The following is an 11,478-nucleotide window of genomic DNA, read 5'->3' as shown; positions in this document are numbered from 1 at the left end:
ATACATTTACACAACTTTAGAGACAAGTGCAGCAGAAAGTTCATAAACAAGTAAATTCTCTGGAAAGAATCAGAAAAAAAACATACCTAATGTCAAATCCTTCAGTCTTCCTTTATCATTTCATTCCAGGATAAGTCAGCCTGCTCTGGTAAGAACACTCAGAATTTCTCATTCACCAATCTGAGGCTCTGAATATGGCTTTCTTCCAGTCGTCCTTAATATGCTACTCTAATGTGTAATATCACTGGGTGTTAATTTTATCCTTGGGGAATGAAATAGCACAATATGGTGGTGTAGTTGCTCCATTAAAATGTTAATGCAATATGTTAATATGAGAATTATAATATTATATACTATCTTGGAAATAAGCTCTACTAAATTCAAACCTTCTTGTCACTAAAGGTATTTAAATCAGGTCGTAACACTATAGAAACTACATTTGTGAAATGAACCAACCCCTGGATGGTAAGCCGTGCCCATTAACTAACATTTTTCTTTATATCCAACTGTGGTAACAACTGTTACAATAAAGATTAAGGTTTTCTCACCCTGTTCAAAATTTACGTATGATTTTTTTTCCCTCCCACCTTTCAAAGTTAGAAGAGAGCCTACATCTTAGAACATAGAATCATAGGGCTGGAAAGGACTTTGGCTTAACATAATCTATATTTCTTTTCATCTGAACATAAAGGAATTGCCGTCAGTGCAGTAACCTTGTTAAACAGGACAGTTTTACAGATGTGGCTTTTTTGCTTCTCTACTCTGTGAAGTAATAGTAAAATAAGTGGAGTGTGTGGGATCAGAATGGAGCACCCATTGTGGACACCCATTTCCATCTACTGAGAACAAAGCCCAGCCCTCTGATTAAAACGGAACCCCGTTATTCCCTGACTTTTTGAATCCCTGTGTAAATGACAGCTTTTTAGTAGCACCACCACTATCTCATTAAGCACAGTGAACTGCTGAATGGAAGTATGTTGGTGTTCTCATACAGGGACACTCTGGTTCAGGAAGAGATGGAAGTGAAGGATTGGAAATACGTTTTAATGATAAAGGTAACACAGTTATAATAATACGTTTGGGATCTGCAGGGTTCAGTAAAAGGTTTTTTTTTTGTACTGACAGTAAGTGCTATGCTTGCAGTCAGTGAAGCCATTTAGTTTATAATAAGTTTCCTCTTATAAAAGCCACCATGTCAACTGCTGCTATTTTGTAGAGCAATTAATTATTCTTCTATGTAAGATGACAAACTGAGCAGTTTCATTAATACCTTGATTGCTTTATAAGAAAGAATAATGATGCCATCTGCCACATGTGAAATTAACCTGATGCCTGCTGTGGCTTGCTTTCTTTCTCTTCAGTTGTGTAAAATATCTTCTCACACTAAAAAGATTTTGTGCAACACTTGTCATTTAGGAAATGAGGCAATGGGTCACTATGAGCAGCTGGGAGGACATGCTTACATCCATGTGGCTTGTTTTGTCCTGATGGGAAAAACTGGTGCAATAATTGTAAGACTATTCAAGAGCTAATGGTTACAGGAAAAGTTAGAGATGCACAGAAAATGGCAATTTTTTGCTTTAAAAACCTGCAGAGCCTATGAAATTATGACCCTACAGAAGCCAGCTGTTAAATTCTAGATAGACTTCATAAAGTTTGAATAGCAGAAGATGCTTGTTTTAGAATAATGAACCTCACAAATTATATGAATGGATAAACAAGGATATAAAAATATACAAATAATGGGGAGTATATAGCTTGAATGAAGACAAGTAATTTCACCTAACAGACCATCTGGATTTAGACATAGCTTTTAACTGGATTATTCATGACATATGTGTATCATACAAATAGGAAACCCAAGTTATCCCAAAAGCAGGAGCAGCTTAGTTTTAGCTCCAACCATAACAGATTAGGCTGGAGTTAAAATATATCCCCAGTCAGCCATGTTGTGTCAGTACAATTAATATTGAGGCTAGTGCAAATCCTGGACTCTCCAAAGATGTAGAGAACCTGATGAAGTTGATTGTGCACTGATTCTTGAGCATTCAGAACAGCGTTTGGCAATAAAAAAAGATTTGGGGATTGGAGGCATGGTCTTCTGGGACATTTCCTATTTGAGTGGGCTGTTCCTAGTGATTGTAAGGGAACAGGACCAATTTAGTTTATGGGTACTCCATTGTGAGGTTCCAAAAAGCTTTTGTAAGAGGACCAACATGTTCTGTATTTTTAATTGTATTGAAACCATTTGGAAGTCTCTTTTATATAATTATTTTCTGTTGTACACCACAAGGATTGCGTCCTGTCTAATGGTATTGTACCAATTTCTCTTTTGCATTTTGTGTACTGAGAATGCTCTCCTTCTAATTTTACAGAGAAAATAATGTATAACTTTTTAACACCTATAATCAACAAATTATCTGAATTTAATTTTCTATGCTTGAAAGGATATTTATCGATCTTGTCCTTTGTGTTTTAGCACCTATTGCTTTGACAGTAGGAAAAAGTATCATCATGCAGAGCTTTAACTCTTTATAATAAAGCAAAAGCAAGTATGAATACATAAAATGACAATAGTTTGTTGAAATAATTGAGTTCCAGTTATAAAGTAATATAAGTCTTCTTGAAAACCATGGAAGTTCCAGTGGTTACACAATCCATGGTGCTTCCTTGGCACTATCTTCTTCCAGGGTGTTTTTTTAAACCGTTCCAGGTTAGTCTGAAACCTGAAGTTTTCCACTAGCAAGTACTAAACAAATCTAAATCTATCACTCAGGTCACTCAGACTCAAGCTAGGTGCTACTATCAAGCTAGGTGCTACTACTAGAATCATTTTCAATCATAGCAAGAATTACAGCAAGGTATTCATCTTATGATACTCAGAAGATGTATGGAACTAATGTAAGTTTGAATTCTCCATTATATATATATTTACACTTTAATTTTTAAGATACAAATGAATAGTGATCAAAATGTGTAACTGATTTGGAATTGGAATGTCTGTGGTGTATGTATTTTTATACTGTAATTTTTAAGTTGTAGATGAATTGATTTTTGAAATTCAGAATCCACTTATTACATATATAAGCCCCGAAGTGTTTTTTTTTTTAATTTTGGACTGCAATTCAATCAACCTCAATCCAACTCAAGTTAATGTAAAATTAATTTTATACAAAGAACGGTCATGGTTATATCACTTTTCTGTATTATATTTCATCAGTAATTTTTAAACCTTCTGTACAAATAACTTTTGTGTTCTTGTTCTTTATTCCATTAGTTTTCACATTTTTTGATCATTTGTATTCTACTCATTTGATGTGTGAATTGTACATTGGTTTTAGTATTTGCACTCATTTGGGGACTTAAATTTCTTCATCCATAGAAACAGGCAATCTGTTGTTTCTTTAGCAATCCACGATAGTTCCCTAGTTTTTACTTTTGAAAGTTATCTCATTCTAGTCATGCAGGAATAAAATGCAATCCCACAAAAGCCAAGTCCCCAGCTTGCCCTGAACATTCTAGAAAAACAAAATGGTGGATCTCCAGAGCAGTTTCAAAAGTAGCTTTCCTGTAATTCACTCCCCAAGCAGCATGAAGGATGGATGAATGAATGGGGAAAAAATAGAAACATCCTCTCATTCATAATTACATTCTTTTGCAATGTATTTCATTTTTTAAATTTATTCCAGAAAGGGGTACACAAACCTAACTGGAAGCAAGTTTTTGATTCTCTCACTGGAAGCAGTTATCTAATATACTGTAACTGGAATTTGCTTATTTTTAGAAGCAACATGGTTAACCGAGAGGAGGATCCAGCTGAATTATCTAATAAAAGTGACTTTATGGAATATGAATAAGAGACACTTGACATTATTTAAATAAAGGAATTTATTTCTTTTTCCTAAAAAAATCCCCAAACAAAACTGGAAAACAAAACAGTGGTTTGATCTAGATACAGCAGCACTGCAATATTATCAGACATGTACAAGAATTCAAGCAAACACAAAAGCCGTAGATGTTGGTAACATCCTCAAAATAAAAATGGTTTTCATTCAACAATTGAAAAAAAAAAACATCCCTCCCTGAATATTAAAACCAAATGAACAAAATCCTTTGGATACTAGAATTATTATCATGATTATTTTACAATATCAACAGCTACTAATTTTTCTATTTGAGAACATTTTTTCCACTTATTATAAATGTATAATTTGTTAAGTTATGAAAAAATGTATGAGAAGCAGTTTATGTTGTTTATTTAGCAAACTACAATATGATAAGTGCTTTAAAATATTTACTTCTGAATGTTTTTTAATTGAACCCAAGAAGTAATGTGCAAGTGTAATTTTTTAAAAGTTTAGTGTTAAGTATATTACTAATACATATCTCACTATTTTAATCAAGAGTCTGCTATGGTAGTCTATAACTGAATTCATGAAAATAATTAAAACTCAGAAATGCAACTCTGAACTAATATCCACTGCCTCTTTTTGTAGAGTTGAAAAAATAATAACCAAGAATCCGCTTAGCATTACACATTATGGCAGAAGCAGAAATAAAAATCTCTAATAAATAAGTTTTGTTTTTGGTCCTCAGCATATGGCACCTGTGTCACAGACATGAAGAATAATTGTTGCAATGTCCAGACATGGAGTATCACCCTGTTTTAGATACATCTGAAGTAGTTTTGACATTTTTATAAGATGTTCCATTCTGGCAAAGTCAAACTGTATGTGAAATCAGGTTGTAAGCCGAGTCTGGTTTGTATGTGCAAAAGAAGAGGAACAGGAGGACGATGAGGAGGAGGTGGTGGTGGTGGAAGAGGAGAACCCCATACCAAGCACCCAAGAATGTAAAAAATATTGCTCTTCCAACACACCCTATGGTAAAAAATCAAGAAACTGGGACATTTTTGATTGTAGAATGTATGACATTCTTTGAATATATTGTGCTTCATAGTAGAGTATCCCAATGGGGAGGGACAAGCACTCAAAATCCTGTTGAATTGGGAAGAAGAGCACATAGGCTACTTTAAGAAGATCCCAAGTTCATCCCCAGCATATCTAGTTAAAAAAAAGCCAAGTAGCAGCTTGTAGTAAATAGTAGATGGAGCTCAACTATCAAACAAATTATAAAAAGTAGAATTCCTTCCCTTCAAATAATTTAATTTTACTGCAGAGTAGGCAATCCAAGTGTGAGTTGTACATAGAGAGGGCGGGGATGAATATTTCAGAATGATGCACCTGTTAGTATTTTGGGTGAGGACTTATGGAATCAGAATAAATAAAGGCAGATGGATAAATTTTCTATTCCTTTCTTCGTATATTTATGGATCTTAATATTAATGATGTTTGACTTCCTACTACTTATACTCTTGGCTACAATAGAAAAGTTGCTATTGTATCCTTATAGGACTTGTGAAATGAAAATCTAGATTGCTGCATAGTATTGAAGAGAAATTATTGAGGTTCCCTATAATAAAAAGAAACACTTTCTAAAATAGCGACTGCCCAAATGACAGTTTGGCCTCACAGAATTTCATATTTTTGTTACTGTCTCTAACTTGACTAACAAGGGGGTATAAAATAAATAATTGCAGAATAATTTACTTAATTCCTAGACAAATAAGTAACTTTGCTCAAAAACTAGCTTATGTTCCATGATTCTTATAAATTAGGTGAGAATTCCATGTAGATGTATCAACATTTGCAATGAGAAAAAAAACGTTTAAACAATATATGAGTTCCAGTTTAAGGGTCTTATAGCACCCCACAAGCTATTTTGAATTATAATATATATATAATTGATTTATAATTTGATTTATATATATAAATCAAAAACATGTCCTGTACGAGCTAAGTTGTGTTTTTATTGCTGTAATGTAACTGTTATTATAATTAATAAATTGCACATAGTGAAGAAAAACACTGAAAGAAAATTCTCAGCTTCAGGGTGTCCTTTTAAGAAAAAACTCAAGACAGGTCTCCTACCCCAAGTTCAATCTTCTTTCCACCATTAATTTAATCTTGCTCTTCTTTGCTGAGGTTGTCAGAATTGTGTTGAGCTTTTGCCTATTACTATCTGGAACTCCATTCCAATTAAATAGGCCTAGGGAAGTAGGAAACCATTATCATAATGAAAAGAAAATGCAGAAGGAAAGTCTAGCTGTAGGAGAAAAGAGGCTATGATAGACCTGCATTTTGACAGAAGCAGATGAAAGGACAGAAATAGCAGCGATAATGGATGAAATATATACCTGCCTTCAGTGGACGACACCATAAATACTCCTTGCTGAGAATGGTCATTGTCTTTCTTGTTCATGGATCACCCAAAATTAAAATTGCTTCTACTGTATTGTATGGAAGGAAGATGACCTGCTCTCAAGAACTTAGATAAAACAAGAAAAGTTTTATCCCTTACTGTGTAGAACCACCAGGTAAATTACCTAGATCTTCATTTCAGATTCATGCAGCCCATATTTTTAACTGACATCAATCCCTTGTTTCAGTTCATTGTATTTGTGTATCAGCCTAACAGAGAAATCTGGGGCTGACCTTCCAATAAGAATTACTCAGAAAGTTGCACATGCATTGTACTTAGCCATTATCTTTTTATTCAGAATGCATGAGATATCAGAGAATTCATGCGTGCATGTGTAAATACAAAGAGAAGCACACATTTATGTACACTTTCAAAAACTGGAAATCCAGAGTTACTGAACAGCTGAATTTCCAAGAAATGGTGTTATCAAAATGAAGCATTTAGGCCCTTGACATGGGTCACAATATATGCCTGATCTTTCTCTCTTTTCATCTGATTTAGATGACGTTTATAGATTAGATCAGTGGCCCCCAACCTTTTTGGTGCCAGGGACTGGTTTTTCCATGGACTGGGTATGTGTGGTTTCGAATGCTGCCTGGATCTCACACGTATGAGGATGGGGTTTCGCTTGCTTGCATGGCCTGGTTCCTGCCAATCTGTGGACCAGTGGCAGTTCACGGCCCAAGGGTTGGGACTCCTGTTTAGTGTATTGATTACAGATAACCATAAGAATGATTATGGCAGAAGAATCAAATGTTTCTAATGTCCCTGAATACAAATGCAAGTGGCTTTTTAGTCTTAAGCTCAACCTTTTCTTTTTATTGACATGATCTTGGTTGTCATTGATGGAAAATACTTTATATACAGTAGATATAAAAGGCTGTGCTACATGTTGAAATACCTGAGAGGAAGAACCCAACATGTTTCATATCAACCACACATATTTTGAAAAGTCTAAGTCAGGGGTAGTCAACCTTGGCTCTTTTATGACTCGTGGACTTCAATTCCCAGAATTCCTGAGCCAGCTTAGCTGGCTCAGGAATTCTGGGAGTTGAAGTCCACGAGTCATAAAAGAGCCAAGGTTGACTACCCCTGGTCTAAGTTTATCCTGTAAAAATGTGTCCCCATCTTTGAAATACTATCACCTGCAGAAAACAAGCATATTACAATCCACAATTACATTTCATAAATATTTGTTTAAACATAGCCCGTTTTCTGGCAAAGGACCCATCTCTCTCTCTCTGATTTAAAAGGACAAATGGACATTTAAAATGGATTCAAATATCACATGAGATAAATCTCTTTCAAATTTATTATTTGAAATACGCAAAATTATTAAGCATTTGAAATTTTATCCTCCTGGAAATAAAAAAAAAACAGAAAGAAGAGACATTAAACCATCTGAAATTCCACCTTTTAAAACTGATGTGGGATACTACCCATTGTAGTATTCTGGTTGTAGATGGTGATCTTTTACTAAGTATTTATTTAATCTCCATTTTTGCAGTTTAAAGCTCTTAAATTTTCCTTAAATTCACATATTAAAGGTAAAATTGACACATCTTTCTATCATACTGAAACTGTTATTTTAAAAAGAGGTTATTTATAAATTATGTCCACACAAGAAATTGTCTTTTCCTTCCTTCCTTCCTCATAAATGAGTGTTCAAAGTTTTACTTCTCAATCGGGAAAGAGAATCCATGCAATTTAGTCATACCTTAGAGCCAGGAAGTGGCCAAGATGTTTGAAGAACTTCTAACTATTATATCTTTTTTCACATTACTGGTATCTTGAAGGTTCTTGGAGCAATGGAAAGTGGACAGATATTTTTTTTTTATTACATACAGAAGCTCCCATTAAGAGCTCAGCTTCCTGGTATTAACTCCCTTCATTGTTGCCATATCATAAATGGAAGCCAGACCACAAGCAGGAGTCTTGGGAAGCACCAGCTGGCATATGGACCACACCAATTACACTCTTGTTCTGGGATGCAGCGAATACACTAGCAAACAGATGTTGACTCACGAATCAATTGGGCATTTCTGCAAATCCAATATGCCTTCACGAGCCATTTCTCCATGAACTGTGCAAAGCCCACTTAAAGGTGAAACCAAGACATAACGAAATCTAGAACAATCTTATTGTCTTCTTGAAAGGAGCTGCCAAGGTCGGACTTCATACGCCAAGAGCAAATGACTGTGTGCTCACTCTTTTTCTAGCAATAGTTATATAATTTCAGCCCAGGGAAGAAAAAGCGGTATGAGATTTTAAACAGGATTTGATTTTTCAGCAACAAATATAAAAGCTACAAAAAAAGTGCAAATAGCAACAATGGTCCCATGACATCCTGAACTTCAGACATAGCCTTTTAGCCTCTCTAGAGAGACCAAATTTTGTAGGTCTAAGTTGATTAGATGCAAGGCTTTTAACAAAACAGAGGGGAGGGGAAGACACTAGTCTGCAGTGTTGCCGTTAATCAAAAAACACAAAAGTGAAGTTAGTTATAAAAAAAGTATCAACTAAAGCAATAGGAAAAAGGAACATATGTACATTTTTCTATATTTACACAAGAAAAATCAACCCCTCCCCGCTCATTTTGAGACTGGAAGTATTGATCACTTTTCCTTTAAAAAAAAAAACAACCCCAAACACTAAAAAGTCTTAAAACGCATGGCTTTACAAGCTGCTGCTCAGAAAATATACAACCCCAAGTTTGACTTTCATTTAAATACAAATGTACAAAATGTAAACTGAGACAATAGAGAAATTTACAAAACCTTTTCTTTAAAAATAATAAGGACAAAATTCAGTTCTAGTTAGGATGCGATTTTAAATACGTGCAAGTTGTCAGCCTCCAATTTCTATTGCGGTGTCCTACAGAGACAATGTTGAGTCATAAGACCTCAAGTTCCACCCCCCAAAAACAGACCTGAGAGTAAATATCTTCATAAAATGGGAAGCTTCCCTAAAAAGAACAGACAGGAGGAAAAAAAACTTCCGTGGTTATAAACTGTTGATCTTCTAGCTTGATGGTGGATGCTCTTCTCATCCTTGATGCTTGATACTCTACCAGTGGAAGGATGTAATATCCATAAGCCAGAAAAAGCTAACTGCTCCCAGTAGAGTTTGAACTGACGTGATTGGAATTTATGTGATGATTTAAATTGGTCTTTGAGTTTGGAGAGCTCTTGGAATTGTTCTGATGCTGGAGAATTTTTTTAAAAAGGAAGAGAGAAAAAGTTAGTTTTTCTGGATCATTCTAGATGTATGCGCCTGCAATTTCCAGAAAATATAACTGTTTGCCTGTGATGCTCTGGATTATATCCATTTGATTGATATAAAGTATGGCATAAAAAGGGGGATACCGCTGTATCCCCTTAACTGTATGTCTTATTCACAAGAGTTTCTCACCCTCAACTCTCTTTAAGCCCCTGGATTCTGAAGAGACTTCTGTTTGGGCCAGGACCTCTTGAGCTACTGTCTGGTAGAATGTAAAAGCATCAGTGTCTAGTATCTTTTTTATATAAAGAATACTTCTAAATCTCAATAACAACAACAACAATAATAACAATAACAACAACAACAACAACAACAACAATAATAATAATGATAAAGTTGGAAGGGACCTTGGAGGCCATCTAGTCCAACCCCCTGCTCAGGCAGGAAACCCTATACCATTTCGGACAAATGACTGTCCAGTCTCTTCTTAAAAACTTCCAGTGTTGGAGCATTCACCGCTTCTGGAGGCAGGTTGTTCCACTGGTTAATTGTTCTAACTATCAGGAAGTTTCTCCTTAGTTCTAGGTTGCTTCTCTCCTTGAATAGTTTCTTCTTGTCCTGCCTTCAGGCGCTTTGGAAAATATAGTAAACCTGATTGGCATTCATAGAATCTGCAAATGGTGGCCATCTGCAAACCCATTCTTGGCTTCCAAGTCTGTCTATTTGTCCTAGCACTGTGGGGCTAGACAAATTTCTTAGTGTGTCTTCTAGTACCTATATATTTTATGACTAGCCATGTCTACCTTGTTAGCCATCTATGAATAGATAATGCCTTCACCTTCCAAATGTTTTACAAACACACTGCCATGTGTTCCAATTATGTCTTTCAGTCCAAGTGGAGTTCCTTATACCATGCTCAGGTAATCAGTTTCATTTTTTGGTCAACAGCAATTATATATCAGGACATAAGACCTGAAGAAAAAGTGGTGTTTTAGTTTCTGAACTCTTTCACCACAAACTTGCCACAATCCATAATGAGTAGCTGCAATCCAACATGCTCTGAAGACAGCAGCCTGGCAAAAGGTTGTTTTTGTTCTGTCCCAGCCTACGTGAGTCCTTGTTAAGCTCACAAGGAGAAACCCCTCTTCCAACAAGCAGGCTGGAACTGTAGGAAAAAACCAATCCCCTTTTATTATTTACAGACCTGAGTAAATGTCCAAAGGCAAAGGCAAACAAAACACAGTTCACTGAAACTTGATTCCTTAACACAAACGGTTGCCTTCAGCAACCAGCACCTCCCACACCTTCCCTTTTATTATGCAGCCAAGGCATGGCTTCCTAATGCCTTCTCCTTTGCCTTTGGAGCCGCTTCATTGCATTCCTCTGTCCGACTCTCTTTGCCTGCTGGCGTTTACGAGCATCCTGGATATCTCCCAGCTGTGAGTCATCACTGTCCAACTCAGCCTCCCAGCACAGCTGTGTCTCAGCCTGAGCGCGAGTAGAGGGGCCAGGCTCCTCGTCAGACTGTAAGTCTTGGAGCTCATCAGAGCCTTCCTCTGACTCTGATGTCACTCCAGACCCCTCCTCCTCCTCTGATTCCCCAGAGTCAACTGCCGGGTCCACTGGCTGATGAGGAACCACAACACTTTTCACCCATCACTAGTCTATAATATGCCATGACAAGATTTGGACATTTTGGAATATTGATAAAGACGATTATTTAATTAACATAAGCATTAAGAAAGGCTTAGAAACTCTCACCTGACGTTTAAATATTCGATGTAGCAATCCTTTCTTCGGTGGTTCTGGAGGATAGTTTTTGTTAAGGTCTGGTGAAATAGTACCATTTGGTCCAAATATGTTTAGTTCTTTAAAACATTCTGTTTCTATCATCTAGCAAGATGAAAGGGAAAAATTATTTACTGGGGCCCATAATGA

The 11,478-nt window shown here is 36.0% G+C and overlaps 1 protein-coding gene across 1 annotated transcript in view; it reads right to left on the bottom strand.

The window, feature by feature from the left end:
• Window positions 1–9,339: 9,339 nt before the first annotated feature.
• Window positions 9,340–11,478, bottom strand: part of GRK5 (G protein-coupled receptor kinase 5) — a gene marked incomplete at its 5' end in the record, with an annotated part of 102,532 nt that continues 100,393 nt past the window's right edge. Inside the window, 2 exons of the mRNA XM_015817244.1 lie at window positions 9,340–9,526; window positions 11,302–11,433. Coding sequence (XP_015672730.1) covers window positions 9,428–9,526; window positions 11,302–11,433 — 231 coding nt within the window. The remainder of the gene's footprint in view (window positions 9,527–11,301; window positions 11,434–11,478) is intronic.

Source organism: Protobothrops mucrosquamatus, unplaced genomic scaffold (assembly GCF_001527695.2).
Source record: "Protobothrops mucrosquamatus isolate PMUCROS unplaced genomic scaffold, P.Mucros_1.0 scaffold566, whole genome shotgun sequence".
Classification (NCBI taxonomy): Eukaryota; Metazoa; Chordata; class Lepidosauria; order Squamata; family Viperidae; genus Protobothrops; species Protobothrops mucrosquamatus.
The sequence above is the reverse complement of the archived record's forward strand: the minus strand, read 5'-3'. Positions and strand labels throughout refer to the sequence as shown.